The sequence below is a fragment of the Desmodus rotundus genome, chromosome 10 (genome assembly GCF_022682495.2).
Source record: "Desmodus rotundus isolate HL8 chromosome 10, HLdesRot8A.1, whole genome shotgun sequence".
Classification (NCBI taxonomy): Eukaryota; Metazoa; Chordata; class Mammalia; order Chiroptera; family Phyllostomidae; genus Desmodus; species Desmodus rotundus.
Genome location: NC_071396.1, coordinates 40000488 through 40021101, shown reverse-complemented (window position 1 = coordinate 40021101; position 20614 = coordinate 40000488). Strand labels below are relative to the sequence as shown.

The 20614-nt window shown below is 56.7% G+C and overlaps 1 protein-coding gene across 10 annotated transcripts; it reads left to right on the top strand.

Annotated features, from left to right (window-relative positions):
* The first annotated feature begins 1955 nt into the window (after positions 1-1955).
* Positions 1956-20207, top strand: MGAT1 (alpha-1,3-mannosyl-glycoprotein 2-beta-N-acetylglucosaminyltransferase). 10 transcript variants are annotated; one of them, XM_053912438.1, is made up of 4 exons: positions 1956-2376; positions 3347-3767; positions 10318-10488; positions 17643-20207. In XM_053912438.1, exon 4 carries the CDS (start codon positions 17758-17760, stop codon positions 19099-19101), a length of 1344 nt encoding a protein of 447 aa, XP_053768413.1. In that variant the 5' UTR covers positions 1956-2376; positions 3347-3767; positions 10318-10488; positions 17643-17757; the 3' UTR covers positions 19102-20207. The 10 variants fall into 10 exon arrangements, with proteins under 10 accessions (XP_053768413.1, XP_024407026.1, XP_045044217.1 ...); XM_024551258.4 differs by lacking the exon at positions 10318-10488 and having other exon boundaries at positions 1957-2376; XM_045188282.3 differs by lacking the exons at positions 1956-2376; positions 10318-10488 and adding an exon at positions 2591-2685.
* The last annotated feature ends 407 nt before the right edge of the window (positions 20208-20614 follow it).

Genomic DNA, 20614 nt, shown 5'->3' with positions numbered 1-20614 from the left:
GGGTACGGCAAGGGACGCAGGTTGAGGTCTGGGAGCGTCCGGAGCACTGCAACATCCTCCCCGGCGGAGCTGGGTTGCGTCACCCTCGAGTAAGTTGATGTGCTCAAGCAAGCTTGGTAGATCTCCAAACCTCATGCCATAGGAGGAGGTTTAATGGAGGTCTGATCGTTGACCCCATTTTCTGCCCTTCTCCTTTCTCAAGAGAATAGAGAAAGGACAAGGGTGGGGGAAGCTGAAAAATATTGGGTTGGCCAAAAAGCTTGTTTGGTTTTTCCCGTAAGATGGCTCTAGCAGCACTTTGTTGCCTTCAAATTCATTTGAAACAGTTTTGTTAAGATTGTATTGGACAGCTGTCATATCAATGTGCCTTTAAAAAAACTCACCAAAACTGGTAAATATTTGTATAGCAACATTTTTGGTGTATTACACTCTATTATTTCATGAAAGGTAGAAACACAACTGAAACACAAAAAAAGGTTTGTGCCATGTGGAGAAGGCGCTGTGTCTGATCAAACGTGTCAAAGTGGTTTGCGAAGTTCCCTGCTGGCGACGTCTCGCTGGGTGATGCTCTACGGTCAGGTAGAGCAGCTGAAATTGACAGCAAGCAAATCGAGACACTGATTGAGAACAATCAACGTTCTACCACGCGGAAGAGAGCTGACACACTCAAAATACCCAAATCAATAAGGCTATTGGTGAAAATGAAAAACGTTTTTTATTTTACAGAAAACACTAAAAGGACTTTTTGGCCAACCCAATACAGCTTGTAAGCATGGCTGGGTCTTTCTGGTGACAGCCCTGACCCAGAAGCCATCCAGGAGCCCACCCCGCCACCTCATCACAACAAGGCACTTCTATCACCCAGAAGTTACAAGGGTCTAAGGAGCACTGTGTCAGGAACAGAAGTTAAGACCAAGTATTAGAACAGAAGATGCTCCTAGTGCGCTTATCACTTAGGAAATTCCAAGGGTTTTAGGACCCTTGTGCCAGAAACAAAAGGGTGGGTGGGGTCCGTGAAGACCAAGTATGTATTTCTTAAAATTAATCACATCACAAAAAATATGCCAGAAGAGTGAGGTCTAGGTTCCAGCTTTCAAAAAGGGAGAAAAAAACAAAACCCAAAACAGAGCCTGCAAATCCATCCATAATCCTGTCAAGGTTCTAGAACATGCCATTAAATGACGTACGAACTCCAAAAACTAGCAGAAACTCGCTTTGGATTCAGCTTGAAGTCAAAGGCCAGTCAGACCCACATATTTAGAAAAAACGCAACCAGGACGATTTCAAAACTTGTAACTCCAGCTCCTCAAGGAGAGCAAAGGTTTCTGCAGAGGAGACAGGTCTCAGATGGCATGCAATAGCAGCACCACTGGCCAGCCACGACGGGAGCCTCGCGGCCTGCCTCCGGGGCTTTCTGGGCACGAAACCGTGGGCAACCCTCCCTGCGGCCGTGGGGATGGTCACCATGCTCCCCAGCGGCGGGGGCGAGGGGCACTTCTTCCGAGTCTCACACTTCGCTTCCTCTTTTCACACGCGAGGACGATCCTGACACGGCGAGAGGTGCAGCGAGAAAGTACGCGATGAACAAAACAAAACGACCTTTCTGTGGCTCTGCCACAGAGGTCTCAACACACGAACGGTAAACACAGGCCTTATTACTTTCTGAATTGTTTTCCGCCGGCAGGCCGCCATCCGGGGAGAAGCAACCGGCCGGGGTCTTCTGCAGAAGCAGGGTCAAACTCGCGGTTGCTAGGCGCTCTCAGGTCCGCTCTCTTACCCCGCCCAGGCCCCGCTCCCACTTCCGCCCTCCTTGCCCCGCCCCCACCCCGCCAGAGTCCCGCGGGGCCGAACCGTCCCAGCATCAACGCACGCGACTGGCTGCAGCATCGTGACGTACGCGCCAAGACGCCTCGGCTTGTCGCGCGCGGCTCGACGTGCTGCGCGCTCCCGCTCTCGTCCACACTCTGCCCCGCCCCTTCTTGCGCGGCCCGAGCTGTCTCCCCCTGCTCTGCTCTCCCCCAGACCCGGCCCTCCCACAGCCGGTCTCCAGGCCTGTGGACAGTGATTGTAGAACAACCTCACAGCCTGCAAGACCCATGTCCCACACTCCCCTGTCGGCGGCGGTGATGGGCTGGGCTTGTGGGGTTGAAGAATAAGCCGGGATGAGTGGAGGTGGCAGTCCCGCGGGCTCACTTCCGGGAGACGGGCGGAAGTGGCTGCGGTGGATGGGGGTGGGCAGGAGCGCGAGGGGAGGGCCGGGCCGCCGGGGGTCGAGGGGGTGGGGCCTGGGCCGGCAGCGGGGACCCGGCGTGGGGCCTTGACTACGACCCTGGGCGGGCCGCGGCGCCCTGCCGACCCAGGGCGGGCGGAATCCAGGTAACGACCCTTGGCAGATAGGGCGAGGGTCGTCTGGGCGGTGGAGGGGTGGGGGTCAGAGTCTACGGAGGGTCGCTGTCACCCCCTTCCCGGTGAGCCCAGAGCGCGGCGATTCCGAGAAGAGGTATGGGAGGAGTTAAGTTTTTGGCGGGGGTGGGGGGGGGGGTGGGGGGGGGGGCATGTGGACGCCACGCCCCTACAGGAAGGAACTGAGAATGGGGGAGGAGTGAGAGAGAATGTGCGTGTGTGTGTGTGTGTGTGTGTGTGTGTGTGTGTTTACGAATAAACTTAGAAGGGAGGGGCGACAGGGTGAGGTCCCTCCCGCACTGGGGAAGTGGGACACAGTGGGGTTACTGCAGGCAGGACTGGGGCCTCAAACATTCCGGGAGAGCGCTCTTGGGAGTGGCCCCGGGGAGGAGTTTGATAGCGATTAGGAATTCCAAGGAATTACGTGCATGCCGTGGTTTTGGACGCGGGGGGGGGGGGAGGGGGAAGAGAAGATGGCAAAGAGTGCATGCAGAAGGTGCCAACATCTAGGGGTGGAGTGGATTTGGTTCGGTCGGGGAGAGCTGGCAGATTAGAACGCTGGACACCTTAAGGAGCTTGGGAGATGTAGGGCAGTTCGTGTGTGGCACTTAACAGGACCAGAGGACCAGATAGGGGTGTTCTTTCCCACGCTCCTTAGAAGACAGCCGCCACACATCGTCAGTGCTTTTGGTTACTTTTCTGTTGTGAGAGTAGGTGCAGTCCTTTATCCTGAGCCGCATGTGTGTGAACATATTGATGAGGTGCCTGTTTTGCGGGGTAATGAGTGAGTGAAGTAGGTACTTCGGATAGCTTGTGGGGTGTGTAAGGAAAGAGTGTGCATGGTAGATCATACTAAAGGGGCCTAATTTAGGTAGGGAGTCTTAGGAATCCATTTGGGAATAGAACAGATTGGGAAGTGTCCTAATGTTTAAATATTCTGCAGGTTAACACAGAACTCAGCCTCCTGGGCCATGCCAGTTCTAAGGCCTGCTTCTCCTGCGCCCCAGCGGAAGACAAAAGGGCCGGCCCTCAGAGTGGATGACTTCCCCTTCCTGAGCAAGAGCTGGGGCAGTGCTTGGGGTCTGCCCATCACCAGACTCTGGGCTTAATAAGCCAGCTGGATGAAGGGATTTAACAGACCCCTGGGAGGGACCTTGAAGCCTGCAGTGGGGGGGGAGGGGCCTGGACAAACCCCTTCCCCCCCAGACTCCTCCCTCTCAAAGTACACTGAACCATGGACTTTGGACTCCCGTAAGGAGAGAAGCTGCACTTTGTCTCCGGTTTGGGATTCTCAGTTTTGGAAATGGAGTGCTGGATGGGGGTTTGATGCTCTCCAGGGGAGCAGTTGAGAGAAGAGAAGAAAGGTAAGGTTCCTGTCTCATTTCCCACTTGGTGTCTGGCTGTTCCTGTGCAGGAAGTGTTGAGGGGGCGAGTCTGGGGCGCTGCCGTGCAATAGGTGCCCGGAGGAGAGCCCTCACCCTGCTGGGTGCACAGGGAAACTTGGCCTCTCCTTCACTCTCCCTGAGTGCGGACTTGTCCCAGCTGTTCCTCACCTGGGAAGGAGTGTACCGTGCAAGGTTGTGAGCAGTGGCAGTTATGAGGTTAGGCCAAGGGGCACACGAAAAGAATGCAGCCCTATGAAAGCAGGTGGCATTAGATTACCTGTAAGGGCCATTCCAGCCCTGAGCTAATAGGATTGCGAGTCAGTTGGGGCTAAACCAAGACTGGAATGGACCACCCGGGCAGAGGCAGGCTGCTCCGGAGCTGCGTGGAACTAACTGCCTTGAGGGGGTGGGTAGGAGATGAGCTAGGTATCCTTCCCAGTGTTCTCTCCTCCTCCTAAAAGGGAGTTTAGCCGTGAGACCTCTCGGAAAGAGCAGAGGAACGGAGCAGGATTGCGCATCGGTAGGATTTGCGTGGCGGCTCACTTTCTTGTCATGCAGCCCTAGATACGTTTGTCTCTTTGGGGTTCTCTTCACCTGCGACGTGGGAATAACTGGCTTTCCAGGCCCCTCACAGGTTTTTACGAGGAGCAAAGGAAGTGATAGACTTTGAAGAGTGTCCAGGGCCACGTATGTCTAACACAGTAGCATCGACATCGCTAGATATGCTTGTGTCCTTGTTCCACAGAGGAAAGCTCTGTCTTTTATTGAGTCGGCGTGCTGGCAAAGCCTTAGATGGCCTTGATTAAAAGCCTACCCGAATTTGTCTCATCTTGTTATTAAACAATACCTGGGGTCTTCAAGTTGCGGAAAGGTGTATGGGTCCAAGAACTTGGAGGGATTCTGGCCCTCAAGGCTGTCCGTGACCAGCGTGCCTCTGCAAGAGGGGGAGGAAAGTTCCGGTCCCAAGGCCTCTAGGGCCACGTGCCCAGTTCAGAGATGGAGCTCCGCTCCCTGGACTGAGCACTGGGCCTTTCCTTCCTGTGCCATGTCCCGGGCTTCTCCCCTGCTCCTTAAGGTGACAGTGTTTTCTGACTGCCATGTCTCAGCCGTTCGTTGTCTCCAGGCTGGCTCCCCACTGAAAGGGGACCTGTTCAGGGCCACCTTCTCACCTCTGCCTGTTCATTCCTTCTGGGAACTCCAGCTTGCCTAGGCCGAGATGCCTGCATTTCTCAGGGACAGCAAGGAGACGGTATCTCGAGAAAGGAGAGGGGCTGGGAGGGTTGACAGACAGCGGAGAATGGCGGCCTGGGTGAGGGGCAGGAAGCCTGGCTTCTGGCATCTCTTTGTCTCTCAGTAGCTTTGTAAACACCTGTGCCTCACATTCAGTGAGGGGATCGCAACATAACTAAGGTCATCTGCAAGCTGAAAGTCCTGTATTTATGATTTAGTTTCTTTTCCCCCTTCCTTCCTTGCTTGCTTGCCATCGGAGTCCCCAACTCCCCGCTCACCTGAGGGTTGGGCAGGCAGGCTTGGGCTGTTCCTTCTGGGGTCTGGTGCGGGGGAGCCCCCTTTGAGGCCAGGTTTCTACTTTAGAAGGTGCAGATTCCAGGGAGGGCACGTCACCTCTTCCAGCTCTGCCCAGCAAGTTCCTGGTGTCAGTCAATGCTGAGGCACTGGGACAAGCAGTCTGTGGGGCAGGCGTGGGCCCAGGATGCCGGTGTGGCCCTCGTCCTGCCGGGGAGGCCGGGAGCATGTGAAGCGGGGGAGGCACCACATGCTGTGCTGTATCTGTGTGGCGCTTGCGGTGTGAGCAGCGTCCAGGCTGTTGGGTCATGTCCCCTAGGTGGTGGGAGGGCAGGTCTTTCCGCAGGTGGGTGGAGGGACGCTGCAGCAGCCCTGAGCAGGACCGGCTTGCCTGCGTCCCGAGCAGTTGCCAGCCCAACGCTGTGCTGCTTCTGCAGCGCCGGGCCTGCCACAGGCCGTGGGGACCCTGCTGCAACCCCCAGGGAGGGCCACGTGGCCCCTGTCGACAGCCTCTCTGGTAAGACGTTTCCTCTGCGGAGTGAGCCAGAATTCCTCTTCCCGGTCATTTCCACCAAAAGCACTAGTCCCGCCCTCTGCTCTGTGTGGCCCTTCCGCGAGCCAGTCCCCTCAAGACAGCCATCGGCCTTCTGACACCAGCACCTTCTCCGGGGCCACTTAGCCAGGACCCGTGACAGACTTGACCAAGTGGTGTGTGTTTCGACTGAACTCACTTCTACCCTTCTTTTTCCTGAAAGGTGTAATGAGAAGTTCCGCTTCACACACACTGCTTGGTGCTTGCTGGCTGTGCTAATCTGGTCCCCTCTCTTGGATCTCCATGAGCCGAGTTTCTGGGTCTCCGTGGGGTGTGGGGATGTTGGGAGGAGGGGAGAGGGGAAAGTAGAAACAACATTGACTGAAAACATCCCTTTTACTTCTGATGGTTTCAAGCCGAGATCTATCTTAAGTTCAGAGCATGAATTCTTTCCAAATTATAAAAAAAATTCAGGTTATCTTGGGCTTGGTTTGTTGAGGGCAGTCTCCTGGAACAGTTTTGACCTCCTCCTCCTCCTCCTCCTCCTCCTCCTCCTCCTCCTCCTCCCCCTCCTCCCCCTCCTCCCCCTCCTCCCCCCCTCTGGTCACCTTTTGGAAGGAGCAGAGGCAGGCAGGGTACCATGCCGCTCCTTCTGATCTCTCTTACCCTGTACCCAGGTCTCCCTGTTTCTTCCATTCTCACGGAGTCCAACCTGAGTTTCATCCCCTCCTGTTGCCTTCTGCCCTGCTTCCCCCATAATCCCTCCCCAGGAAATTCCCATCTGGAGCTCAGGGCCTCTTTTCCCAGGACAGTTTGGCACCAAGTATTCTTTTGCTTCCATCCAAGAATTTAGCCCATCCCAATTCTCTAAAAGCCCTTTCTGCTTGGGACAGTCCTCCTGCAGTCGGTGAATTTGAACGTAGGTCTTCCCGGGACCCTGGTATTTGAACGTCGGACAGTGGCCGTGAAGGGCGAGCTGGTGCACAGTCAACCCTGGGCCTGGTTCCGCTGAACTGCCCTGGGTGGGGGGCTATTAGTGGAGGCGGGGAGCTGACGGCTTGTGGGCGGGCCGTCTCCCCGCCTTCCAGCACCCCACTGTGTCCCTTGTCCTGGAGAGTGGGTTTTGCTCCTGATACCTTGGATCTATAAACCACCGTTTCCCAACTTTGTACACTTCTAGGACACTTTACTGTTTTTCATCTTACCTTGTCATGGAGTGTGTAGGCCTCCCATGCCCCCTACGGGAGGAAACGCTTAGAGAGGGCAGAGGTGCAGACACTGGCCACTGGGCTCACGTCCCCTGCCACAGTCCACACAGCTAAACTGGAGACCACACACACACACACACACACACACACACACACACACACCCCACACACACAGTCTGGCCTCATTGATGTGTCAGCTCCTCTCTCGCTCTGCTCCGTCCGGGCTGAGCTCGGAGGGCCTCTACCAAGATGTGGCGGCTGCCCCACTCCGCGCCTGCCAGGCTGGACACAGACATCTCAGCACCCGCACTCGAGGGTGCGTGAGGACTCCAGCTTTGGGGGCAGGGGTGCCTGGATCTGAAACCCACCAGGTGCCCCCAGTAGGTCTTGAGACCCTCGGCAGGTGGCACTGCCCCTGAGCCTCAAATCCCTGGTCTGGAGAACAGGATGGTGATGCTCTGCTCTGCAGAGCTGCTAGGAGGGTGAGAGGAGAGGGGCTGAGGGAGGGGTCCGGCGTGTGCAGGCCTCTGAGTAATCTTGTTGTAGCACCTCCGCAACCTTTAGGGCCTTTTGTTTCTGTAGAACCCTGCATACTTCCGGTTTCATGTAGAAACACGCCAGCCGGCGAGGTGGGTGAGTAACCACACATCGCAAAGTTCAGGCTGCCGCTCCGCACCGCCGCGGAGGGAGGCCGGGGGGGGAGGGCCTGGTGCCAGCGGAGCGTGTCTGCTTCGCACGTTGGCCTCGGCCATGGACTCGGCCCTTCGCGGGAACGTCGTCTACACTGTAGCCAGGGCCCGGCTCCCCGCCCCACTTCTCCGCGCCACACACACACACACACACACATACACGTCCAGGCTCTTCGGGAGTCCGCCCCCCACCTCCGTCGCGGGCTCCCGCACGTCCTGTGATCCAGTCCTTTCCTCCTCGGGTCTGGTGGTTCTACCCTGGAGACGTTCTGTCTCGGCCTTCACGGAGGACAGCAGCTCATTCCCCACCCCCTCCCCCAAAATGAGAGCGGCCGCAGCTGGCCCGCTCCTGCTTTGGGCAGCAGGTGTTTCCCCTGCTGGCTTCCTTTTTGGCGCCCTGGTTCCTGTTCTAACATCCCCGCGCCAGGGCCCCTCTGTTGTCCCTGACTCCTCCCCGCCGGAAGCTAGTATTTGGGGGTGGGGGGATCCGGAGAACCGGCCCCCAGACCCCGGGTGCAGAGTTTGGCGAGCGCACTCCCCGGGGCCACCAGGCGTCCCGGCAGGGGTCTGGTCCCCAAATCCGCGAGGCTCCGGGCGCCGCGGCTGGGGAGGGCGAGAGGCCGGGGCGGGCTGGACTGGCGGGCTTGAGGGCTGGGGTCGGGTATCCACCCGAGCGGTTGCAGCTGCGAGCGGGAGGAGGCTGACTCCACGACACCTCCCGAAGTTGGGGATCGGCGGGGACGGGCTGTCGGGGCGAGAAGGCGGGCCCGGGAAGGAGCGGCGGGGGGCGGACCGCCCCGCCCCGCCTCCCCGGGGAAGGGCCACGTTGCCCGCCCGGCCCCGGCGCGCCGCGGGGAGGGCCGGCCAGGCGGAAGGCGCCGGCGGCCGCACGAGCTCCAGGGACGCGCCCGGCGCACCAGGCTCGCTTCCCGCGCCCCGAGGCGGGCCGAGGTCAGAGCCGGGAAGTTGGGGAGACCTGGTGAGTAGAGGCCCGGGGAAGCCGGCGTTCGGCATCTCGGGGGCTCGTCCCCGGGAGGGGACTAAGAGGCCCCGCGGGACTGGCGAGGGCGCTGCGCCCCTCCTGCCCCCCGACAGCCCTGTGCCTGCGAGCCCCCGCCCGAGGGGCCTGGCCCGAGCCGCCGGCTCCCGCCGCTGCCCCCTCCGGAGCTGGGAAGTGGCGCCCGCGTCCCGCGCCGGGAGCCCGGGGCCTCCAGCTGTGGCAGGGCGGGAGGGTGCGGCCGGGAAACTCCGTCGGGGGCGTTGTGGGTGCGGGCCGGAGGGGGTCGCTGGAAGGGTTGGCGGTCGGAATGGGAGGTGGCCTTTCTGCAAACCCACCCCAGCGTCCTTTCCACAGTTACAGGAGTTCTTTCTCCGCAGCCATGAAGCATAATTAACTTAATGTGGACATGTAAAGTGGCAAGAAAACTTTTTCCCTGCTTGCTAACGTGTGTGGAGTAGGGGTCCCTGAGACTTGCAAGGTCCCCACTTCGTAAACCCTGGAGCAGGGGGACTGGCAGGCTGGTGGAGCTGGGAGGCTCCGCCAGGGTTAACCCTTTCCCCTGTGCTGTGTTTAATTAGTCTTTGCTTTAGAACACCGATTTTCGACCTTCTTCATCTCATGGCACACAAACTAACTACTAAAATTCTGCAGCATCTCAAACAATGTATTTTGCCAATCTGACAAAAAATAGGTGTAATTTCGATTCATTCACACTGAATGGCCCTTGTTGTGTTGGCTGTTGCCATTACTTTGGGGGGCAGTCTAAGGGAAAAGAGGTCAGTGCCCCTGACCAAATAGTCAGGTCTGCATGTTTTAAAGGTTCTTGCGGCACACGGGGCTGAACACGGGGTGAAAATCTCTGCTTTGGAACGTCGCTGGCTGATGGGTTGTGCAGCTTTCTCTTCTAGCCTTCGTAATACTGTACTTGCGGAACATGCAGGCCTTTCTCCTACATGCTCGTGTCCTCTGGGACCTGCCTCCCATGGTGAACAGTGCTGCCTGACCCCATTCCTGGAGGCCATTGAACTCTCCTGCATCTCTGCTCCTGTGTCCTTCTTCTCACAGTTAAAAGGGTTTTTTTTTTTTTTAATTTATTTTTAAAGAGAGGGAAAGGGAGGGAGGGAGAGGGGGAAACATCAGTGTGTGGTTGCCTCTGGCACACCCCCCACAGGGAACTGGCCCTTAACCCAGGCATGTGCCCTGACTGGACTGGAACCCAGGACCCTTCCGTTCTCAGGCAGGCACTGAATCCACTGAGCCACACCAGCCAGGGCCGCCTTCTCACGGGTGGAAAGCACTGTAGTATGTCTAACCGCAGTGGCTTATGTGACAGGTTAAACTCATTTCCTGCTTGGGACTTTGGGGAAACTGTTAGCCTCTTTGTCATCAGAGACCAGGGGCCTTGCTGATGATCCAGGCCGACCTGCCCCCTGTTCAGATGAGGGAACCAGGTCTCCAGGGGGTCAGACGACTTGCCCTGGGTCACCTGGTCTGCCGGTGCGGGGTGCCGGGATCCCAGGCCTTCGCGCTTTTGCTGAGCTAGCATCGTACTTCCACCTCGCCTTTTCTTTTCCAGGGTGAACAGCCTGCACCCCTTCTACCCTACGTCTCATTCTCTAGCCCTTGAATTATTTAGTGTACCCTCTGGGACTCCCTTTCAGTTCTTCCATCCTCCTGAAACTGTGGAGCCTGGTCCGTGATACCGGAGACTAGTGGAGGGCTAGCAAAGAGCAAGACGGTCGTGCAGGTAGGTCCCGTTACTTGTGCCGTGTTCTGCACCCTCTGGATATTTTAAGCAGTGGTTTTTAAGCTAGGCCGAGATAGATGGGAAAGTCTGTCAACATTCCTTCACCTCCCATACTTTTTAAAAGCTAAATGTGCCTTCTCCGTTATTGCTCAGGATGGGAAGTTGACTCTCTGGAGTTCTTTTGCTATTTAAGAAACGTTTTTGCCAGTGAGAGGGACTGGCTGGAGAATGCTGTGGAATCGGAGTGTTAGAAAGGGACCTCAGCTCCTAGGCAGGCAGTCCCCAGGTGAAGAAACAGAGACTCGTGGGAGTGGGGGGGGGGTGCACCCGCCGAGTGCCTCTTGGGTTTTGGCTGAGGGTGGTGCAGGTGTCTTTGTGCTTGCTGGTGGGGACCAGCTGTGTGTCACTCCACTTGAGGGCTTGTGAAAACTCTCAAGGAGTTGTGAAAACTCGAGCAAGTCAAAGCCAGCTGTGCCTTGCAGACAGATGTCGTTAATAGAACATGAGAGGTTAGGGTCAAGGCTACGAACTGTTGATCTAGTTTAGCAAAGGAAGGTGTGGCACACTCATAAATACCCCATTCCACGTGTTGTTACAGTTGGGCACGGTCCCCCTACCACCCAGTGGTGGGGTCCGTGGTTCTCTCTCCGGATCCGTGAGCGAGGCAGACGTGAGCCAAGGCTGGGTCGTGGAAAGGGTGCTTGGCTTGCTGTCTTTTTCGGGACGCTCACCGTTGGCCCACAGCCAGCCCTCAGCCAGCCCTGTGCAGAGGGAGCCCAGGGCACGTGGAGGGTTCCATCCAGCACTCCGGCCTGCAAGAGAATAAGCATTGTAGGGAGCCCATCGCCCAGCTTTCCAGTGTTCCAGCCAAGGTCTCAGACGTTGTGGAGCAGAGGCAGGTCATCCCCTCCGTGCCCCTCTGTCCCAGTCCCTGGCCCATGGACGCGGAGAGGGGACACAGGGTTGCCGCTGCTGTAGGCCAGCGTTTCTGTTGTCGGCGACGGGTGGCTGGTGAGGAGGGGGTGAGCAGACGCAGGCCCTCCGAGTGTGGGTGTGGAGCCTGAGCAGAGAGACCCTGCCCTGCTTGTCAAGACTGTGTACATTCTGGTGACTCAGTGTGTGAGGTGCTTAGTGGTGCGGACACCAGCCCGCAGTGTCCGCGGTGCTGTGGCTGAGACGAGACACACTCACACGGACTACCGAGTCCTGTGGAGGAGAAGGGACTGCACGGCCACTCTCTCAAGGGGAGAGCACCCCAACCTTTCCCTTGACAGGCTTTTATTGCTTTTCTTGGCGCATTACCTGGAGGATGGTCCTCATTTACTATACACAGGTTGCTTCTGGTGGTTACCTTTCACAGAAAACAAAGGAAAAGATGCTGCTAATTACATCAGAAAGGAAGGATATTTGCAAATGTGAAGGAAAGATTGGTTGAACTGATTACACTCATCCTTGGGAGGTTTAGCATGGATTTTAGGAAGTTACTTTAGAGATATGCAGTAAACGTTTGCTGCCTCAATTCAGGGTGAGGGGGTTTTAGCAAAAAGCAAGCTTCAAAGCTGCCTAGGTACAATGAGGGCCTGATTCCCCATGGGAGAACCTATCCGTGGGCGTGGGTCCTATGTGCCGGGCCTCGCTTTCCACTGGCCTTTCGGAGTGGGAGCTGGGCCCACGCCATGCGGAACGGTCTCCTGTACTTACTGCCTCATAACGAGTCCCCCAAAACTTAGTGGCTTCAAACCACAGCGTCGTTTCACTCCCAACCCACCGCGTGCGCCTCGCGCCTGGTCTTTGTGCAGGTGCCGCCCGACCGGGCTGAGCTGGGCACTGAAGCAGCGGGGACCATGTGCTGGTGGCGGCGTGAGCGGCCTGTGAGGCCAGCATGCGGGGCCAGGGGGCGGGGCCGGGGGCCGGTTTGGAAGCGCGTCGGAACCAGTTTGTTGTGAAGGCGGTTTGTGTGTCATGGGTTTGAGTTTTATCCTGCACACAGCAACTCCATCAGTAATTCAGGCTTAAAATAATATTTTATAATAAGGAAGGAGAATTCAGGCTTGATAATGGGATGATGGCTTTGAATAACTCTTCCATTTTCATAATTCCGAAATTCTTGGAGCTGGCTGTGTTTCCGAATTCAGAATTTTTTATTTAAAAAAAGACAACTTGGTGCATTCATGATGTAGTGTACGGTCTGGAGCAGCACACCGGGATCCGACGTATTTATTCCTGTGGCAAATGTACGAATAGTCACACTGAGTGGGATAAACAGACACTATAAATAGCCTCACATTAGATAAGATCAGATTTCACCACATGAATTTAAGGCACATTTTACTGCCAACTGAGTGTAGAAAACTTCTGTTTTTCAGCTCTTTTTGGACTTGGGGTTTGCCATTAAGGGACTGTGGGTGTGTGTGGCATCCACACCGAAGCCAGGTTTTAGGTCACAGGCAAATCTCTCGAACGTTGAGGGTCCCAGCACAGCAGCTTGACCCGCTGGGGCCGCTGGTCCCCGTCCTCAAGGAGCTTGTAGCTGAGAGGAGGTTTGACAGATGTTGAGCAAGAGGTGCCGTGCCCGTGCCGCTGGTTTGAAGGAGAGGCGGACCTCACCTAGTCCTCAGAGCTCAGCAGGCCTACGGGCCATGCAAAGGCCCTGAGGCAGGCTTGCGTATTTGGGGCCTGGAAGGAATCTAGTAGAGTGGAGGAGAGACAGCCAGCAGAAAGGGGACGAATGAGTGGCTGGCTAGTGTTTCTTTTGTCATGTGCCAGGCACTGTTCTAAACGCCTGATGAGGGTTATCTCCCCCAATCCTCACAGCTGCCCGATGAGGTGTTTGATGAGGTTTGATGAGAAAATTGAGTCTCAGAGATGTGAAGTGCCAGGCATTGCCCAGGGCTGTCTGGCTTGCCCTTGCTCCCCCCTGTCCTCCAGATGGTCCCACTGACGCAGAGCAGTGCTTCCGGGAGAGTGTGTGGGCTCGGCTGGCCCCACCCCTGGCCTCTGGGCTCACTTCTCTGTCCGGGCACAGCCAGCTACTGGGGGACATGTGCGCGCACCAGGAATGAGAGAGAGAGAGAGAGAGAGAGAGAGAACGAGCACAGTCTGGCTCCGGGGAGTGAATACTCGGATAAGCAGTGGGGCCTGGGAATGGGCGTGTCACAGTCCTGTGTGGTGAGAGGAGCAAGTTCTGTTTGGGAAGTTACAGAAAGGGTCACGGGCTGGAGAACAAGGGCCTGAGTGCAGAGGCGGGGGCCTGGCTGTGCTGTGGCAGCCGTTTCCTGTGGGCCGTTGGGCCTCGCTCGTGGTTCCAGACTTGCTGAGACTCCAGCCTGCGGAGGGGCCTTCAGAAGACGGCCTGGTGAGCGTTCCAACACTGACCGCCTCCCTCGTGAGGGAGAGGGAGGGAGATCCAGGCATCCGCGGTCTTTCTTCCAGGAATCCCCGATTGGGGTATGATCGCTGATGAAGAGGGAAGTCGGTGACGCTGCAGAACAGACGCGGGCGTGAGGTTCTGAGAAGACTGGCACGTCGAGTGGTGGGGTGTGGGTGGGTTCTGGGGGGAAGACAGGTGGGGGTGTTGGCAGGCGTGCAGAGATGACATCTGGGACCACGGTTGTGGCTGGGATTAGAGGACTGGGCTGTGAGGCAGAGGGTAACTGGCAGAGCAGCTGGCGTAGGAGGGCACATACCTGAAGGTTGGGGGCTGTATAGGGGGGTGAGACCAGAGGCAGGAAGGCCAGGGAGTCGGAGGGTGTGGTAGGTCCTTTAAGGTAATGGAGTCGGGCAGAGTGAGGGGCTGGTGGGACCTTGCTTTTCCTCGTTGGGTGTGTGGCCCAGCCCCTTTGCAGGGCCTGGCAGATGGCAGGTCGTCGAGCGATTGAAGAACACTTGCAAGAATCAAAATGGTGTAAGGACACACCCACCCTTCACTCGGGATTCATTTCCTGTTGACGTTTGGCTCCATTCGTGCTGTCTCTTCGTGTACATACACACGTAACATTTTTGTCCTGAACCGTTGGACAAGCCACATCTCATGGCCCCCACCCCCAATCAGCTCAGCGTGTTACCGCAGAATTGGGGTGTCCTTTTACACACGGTCTGTGGCTGCCGGTCAGGCGCCACTGACACTCGGCTGTGTACCCAGGGGCAGCTGAAGGAGGTTTATCACACTTTGTATGGAGAATAATGCAGTAATTCGTAAGTGATACGAGAGTCGGCTCCGTGTCTCCCCTGCTCACAGCTGTAAACCTGCCTTCGCCCACCCCGTAGTCCAGTTTGTCACCGGACCCAGTAATGTCTTCAGAGAAGACCGTTTCATTGGGGTATAATCGGCGCACAGCAAACAGTACGTATTTACACTTGATCTTAGCCAAACGGCCGAGAGGCGGTCAAAAGACGTACGTATTTAAAAAGTGCATGTGGTGCGTTTGGACATAAGGTGTTTGCCCACAGCGCTGCCACCACACAGCCCCAGAGTCGCTTGGGCCCCTTGGCCGGATGGCCCAGCCGTCCTCACCAGCCCAGCCCCAGGCTGGCTCGCTTTCTGTCACTGGGTCACTTCGTATTTTCCTGAGATGCGTGTAAGTGGAGTTGCACTGTGTGCGCCTTCTCGTGGTCCTTCCCGTCCTGCTTGCTCGAGGTTCACCCGCGTGTTGTGTGTGCAGCCCGTCAGCGGCCCCTCCCTTCTAGGGCTGAGCATCACTCTGTGCCCTGGGCCGGTCACAGCTGGGGTTTCTTACTCCCTGGAGATGGGCCTTTGGGCTGAGATTTGGGCGATTGTGAGTAAAGCTGCTGTAAGCACTGCGTGTGGGTTTTCGTGCGGGCACGCGTCCTCATTTCTCTAGACTGTGTACGTAGGAGTGCGTTTGCTGCGTCATTCGGTAACTGTCTATTCAGCATTTAGACAAACGGCTGTAAAAGGACGTTCGTCCCATACCTCACACCAAATACAAAAACTAACTCAAAATGAATTGTAAACCTCTGATGTTAAACCTAAAACTAGAAAGTTAAAAAAGCAAACGGCCCTGGCCGGGCGGCTCGGTTGGAGCGTCATCCCGGGCACCAAAAGCTTTGGGTCCATCGCCGGTCAGGGCACGTGCCAGGCTGCGGGTTCCATACCTGGTGCGGATGTGGTGCCCCAGAGGCAGTCAACAGGTGACTCTGTCTCTCTCTGTCTCTCTCTCTCCCTCTCTCTCCCTCTCCCTCTCCCCCTCTCAAATAAACGTGTCCTTGAGTGAAGATTTTAAAAAAAAGAAAACGGAAAAAATCTTTCTGATCTTGGGTTAGGCAAAGATTTTTTAGACTCCATGCACGATTCATAAAAGAAAAAACCCATGATCGTTGGACGTCCTCAGAACCAAGAACTTTTCTTTGATGGCCACAGTTAAGAGAACGGAAGGACATGTTTTTGCGTTTTCATCAGTCTGCTGGGTAGTGGTTTTAATTTACGTTTTTCTTTTGAGTGAAGAGGAACATCTTTTCATCTGTCTAAGGACCGTTTTAGTCTCTTTGGCCTTGTGTTTTAGAAAAGGATTTTTGGCCTTTTGTCTCTTCCCCCCCCCTTTTTTTAAAGTTCTTTGTCTGTACGGTATTGAGTCCTTATTTGTGATTTATTTGCATATATTCTCTCCCAGTTTGTCACTCGACTTTTTCCGTGGCGCGTGTGTTTTTAGCAGATCCACTTCTGGACATATGCCCAGAGAAACGAGAAGGTATTTTATTTATTACTGGATCAGGATGTCGAGTCGTGCTTTGACACCTTCCCTATACCTCCCTTATAGAGGGATTGACCCTTGTCTTCTTCCCGCACTTGGATGGTTTTATTTCTTACATTTTGATCCCTAAGCCACTAAGAAGTTATTTTTCATACAGGTCTAATTTTATTTATTTTTTCCAAATAGACAGTTGTTACAACACTATTACTGAGACAGCATTTTGCCCCAGGATTTGTAAATATTTCCTTTATCCTGTATTAGATTTCTGTGTGTGGCCGGGTCTGTTTCTGGAGTTTTAAGTTCTGTCCCATTGAATGATGTGTTTATTTACATACCGGCACCACATAATTTTAACTGCAGAGGCTTTGTAATCATGATGTTTTAGTATCTGGCGGTGCTAGTCCCTCTTCTCGGCTCGTTTTCCCTGTTTCGTAGATGTTCTTGTGGGTTCGTTCCCTCACGTGGACTTCAGCGGCAGCTTGTCTAGCTTCGTGAGAAGGTATTTTCATTGAGAGTTTTCACTGTGCTGAGATGTCCTACGTAAGAACAAGGGATTTTTAAGTCTTTTGTGTCTTTCAGGAGTTACAGTTTCGTTCATAGAGGTTTTGAGTATTTCTTGCTAAGTTTGTGCCTAAGTAGTTGACCGTTTTCGTGGTGATCGAAATAGGGTTTTCTCGTCCATTTTTTCTAATGAGCTTTCTGTGGTTTTGACGGCTGTTGCCTTTTGCAGGTTAATTTTTACATCCTCCCACCTCGGTCAGTTCTTTGATTGTCTGTGTTGTGTTTTGTCATTCACTCTCTTAGAATTCCCAAGTGTATTCTCCCGGAGTCCGCAAGTAGGGACAGTTCGCCTCTTCCGCGCTTGTTTGCCTTCAGTTACCTTCCGTGTTCCGATTGCACTGGCCCATCCCTCCCTGTAGACGGTGGGCGCTTGGCGTTGCTCCTGACTTCTGTGCGACACCTCTGGTGCTTCCTTCCTGGGGAAGGTGCTGGCCTCGGGCCTGAAGTGCGGCATTTGACTTTTTAATTCAGTAATGTTTGAGCACTTTGATTTGATAATGGGACAGAGGTCTCATCCGCACCGCCCCCACCCCAGCCTTGGCTAGAAAATGGGAAGTGAAATCGGTCAGGAGGGGAAGGGGAGGTGGGGTCCTTTGCTCCTTCTCGCTCAGCAAGGTCACTCTCCTTCCCCTTTAAACATATATTGGTTTCCTGAGGACTCCCGAACTCATTGTGGAGTGGGAGGCCTGTTGCCCTGGCCCCCTCTCCCACTCAGATGGCCGCCCAGAATAGGGGAGGGCGGCCCCCTGCTACAAGAGCCCTGGAGTTTCCCCCTGGCCTCCGTCCTTCCCCACTTGCACCCGCTCCTGCTGTACCCCACCGCAGGCTCCGCCCCGGGGCTTCCCACGCCTTTGTGATGAGGTTGTCTTTCTTCTCTTCTAGGTGCATGGCTGCTTGCTGATCCCAAAGCCCAGAGGACACCCCTAGAACTGTAGGAGTGAGCCCGGCCAGCAGGGCAGCTTGGAGCCCCCCTGGCACCTCCCCCGCGGGGGCCAGGATGCTGAAGAAGCAGTCCGCAGGGCTTGTGCTGTGGGGCGCCGTCCTCTTTGTGGCCTGGAACGCCCTGCTGCTGCTCTTCTTCTGGACCCGCCCTGCGCCCAGCAAGCTGCCCTCCGACAGCGCACTGGATGACGACCCGGCCGGGCTCACGCGTGAGGTGATCCGCCTGGCCCAGGACACGGAGGTGGAGCTGGAGCGGCAGCGGGGGCTGCTGCAGCAGATCTGGGACTACCATGTGCGGCGCAGCCAGCGGTGGAGGGCGCCCTCTGCGGTCCCGCCTGCACTGCCCCGCGTGCCTGCGACCTCCCCGCCAGCCGTGATCCCCATCCTGGTCATCGCCTGTGACCGCAGCACTGTCCGGCGCTGCCTGGACAAGCTGTTGCACTATCGGCCCTCGGCCGAGCGCTTTCCCATCATCGTCAGCCAGGACTGCGGGCACGAGGAGACGGCTCAGGTGATCGCCTCCTACGGCAGTGCCCTCACGCACATTCGACAGCCGGACCTGAGCTCCATCCCGGTGCCGCCCGACCACCGCAAGTTCCAGGGCTACTACAAGATCGCGCGCCACTACCGCTGGGCGCTGGGCCAGGTCTTCCACAGGTTCAAGTTCCCCGCAGTGGTGGTGGTGGAGGATGACCTGGAGGTGTCCCCGGACTTCTTCGAGTACTTCCAGGCCACCTACCCGCTACTGAGGGCCGACCCCTCCCTCTGGTGCGTGTCTGCTTGGAACGACAACGGCAAGGAGCAGATGGTGGACTCGAGCAAGCCGGAGCTGCTCTACCGCACCGACTTCTTCCCCGGCCTGGGCTGGCTGCTGCTGGCGGAGCTGTGGGCCGAGCTGGAGCCCAAGTGGCCCAAGGCTTTCTGGGACGACTGGATGCGGCGGCCCGAGCAGCGGCAGGGCCGGGCCTGCGTGCGGCCAGAGATCTCCAGAACCATGACCTTCGGCCGCAAGGGTGTGAGCCACGGGCAGTTCTTTGACCAGCATCTCAAGTTCATCAAGTTGAACCAGCACTTCGTGCCCTTCACCCAGCTGGACCTGTCCTACCTGCGGCAGGAGGCCTACGACAGGGACTTCCTGGCCCGCGTCTACGGCGCCCCCCTCCTGCAGGTGGAGAAAGTGAGGACCAGTGAGCAGAACGAGCTGGGGGAGGTGCGCGTGCAGTACACCGGCAGGGACAGCTTCAAAGCCTTCGCCAAGGCCCTGGGAGTCATGGACGACCTCAAGTCGGGGGTCCCGAGGGCGGGCTACCGGGGCATCGTCAGCTTTCTGTTCCGGGGCCGCCGTGTCCACCTGGCGCCCCCGCAGACCTGGGACGGCTATGACCCCAGCTGGAATTAGATGCCTGCCTGTCCCTCCTGGGCCCCTTCATTGCCACCTCCCGTGCTGAGAGGACCTCGGATCCTTCCGGGGGTCTACATCGTCCTCTCTGTTTCTCTCTTGGGTCCATTTAACTTTTTATTATTTTTTTTAAATTTTTCGAGTGGCATTCGAGTGCACAGATGACAAGGTGAAGATTATTCTAGTCTCAAGATGGTCAAATCAGGGCAACTTGTGGAGTATGTTGGGGGCATTAAGCAGGAAGTCTCTGTCGTAGGGAGACACTTGGGCTTGCCGGGGCCACAAGCTTCTGTGTGCCAGGTGTTGTCCTCCCAGGGCACCTGCAGAGGTTGGCGGCTTCAGTGCCGTTGACCAGGCCTCTCTCCCTGGTGCTGGCTCTTACAGCCAGGGTATGAGCCCTCCTCTTGCACCTGACCCCTCCCCCCGACTGGAGGGCAGCTGGGTTTTGTGAGAAAGGGACATACTTGTGGCCAAAAGAAGACTAACCAAAGGGGTTTTATCGTCAGGGTCGGGGCGGAGCTGCTAGGTTGTCAGGGTCTCTGCCTCCCGCCCGTGTTTTCCTCTCGCTCTCTCCCTATCCCTGGCCTCCTCATGGCCCTTCTGTCCCTGCAGCCCAGTGATTCAGGGTTCTCAGATGAAAAGTTGAAGGGGGAAAGCAAGACCGCGCCTCAGCTCGCCCCAGGCAGCGGGGGGAAAGCCTTGGTGCGCGGGGGCATCCTCCCTTACCCAGCCTCAAAGAGACAGGCTCTGCCCTGACCCTGGACCCTGTCCCTTCTAAAAGCTGATCCCTTTCCTGTCACTCTAGGCAGGTTCTGGGCTGGCTGGGAGGAAGAGAGATTGGCTCCTTGTTCCTTTTCCCAGGGGTCTGCTGCACAAGCTCCTGCCTGAGACCTGGGCTTCCGGAGGCCTCTTGGGTGAGGCAGGGCAGCCTGGACAGGATGGCCCGGCCTCCCTCCCCGCCCCCAGAAGCCTGGCGTGGGTAACTGTGGGACGCAGATGGCGGATTGGAGAGCAGTGCCCGCGTTTTTGTGTCTTGCCTGACCTCAGTTCATGGACGAGAGTTGAAGCTGCAGAGCTATTTTCAAAAATAAAAGGCTGAATTGTCTGAAAAACGTGTGTGTGGCGGGTGTCCCGGAAAAGACCAGGGGGTGGGAAAGGAGGTGAAAAGTGGAAACAGAAAAGGAGGGCAGAGTGAAGACTGCAGGAAGGGCTGGGCGGACAGGGGGAAGCAGTGACTGGAAGGGGAGGGGTGCGGGGGCGGGGCCAGGCACTGGTGAAACCAAGTGCAGGCTAGAAGGCGGGCAGGGTCCAAGACCACACCCCGCTGCGGCCAGTCTTCTCTGGAGGCGGGCTGTGGGGCCTCCGTGGGCTTGGGCTTGCTTGTGAGCCCAGAGAACTGGAGTGGGTGATGGGTGAGGGTTTGCTCAAAGAGTGGGTGCTGTGTGCAGGGCGCCCTCTGGTGGCGCAGGCGGCACTAACGAGCATCCTGCAGCACCTGGCCCTGGGCTCGAGG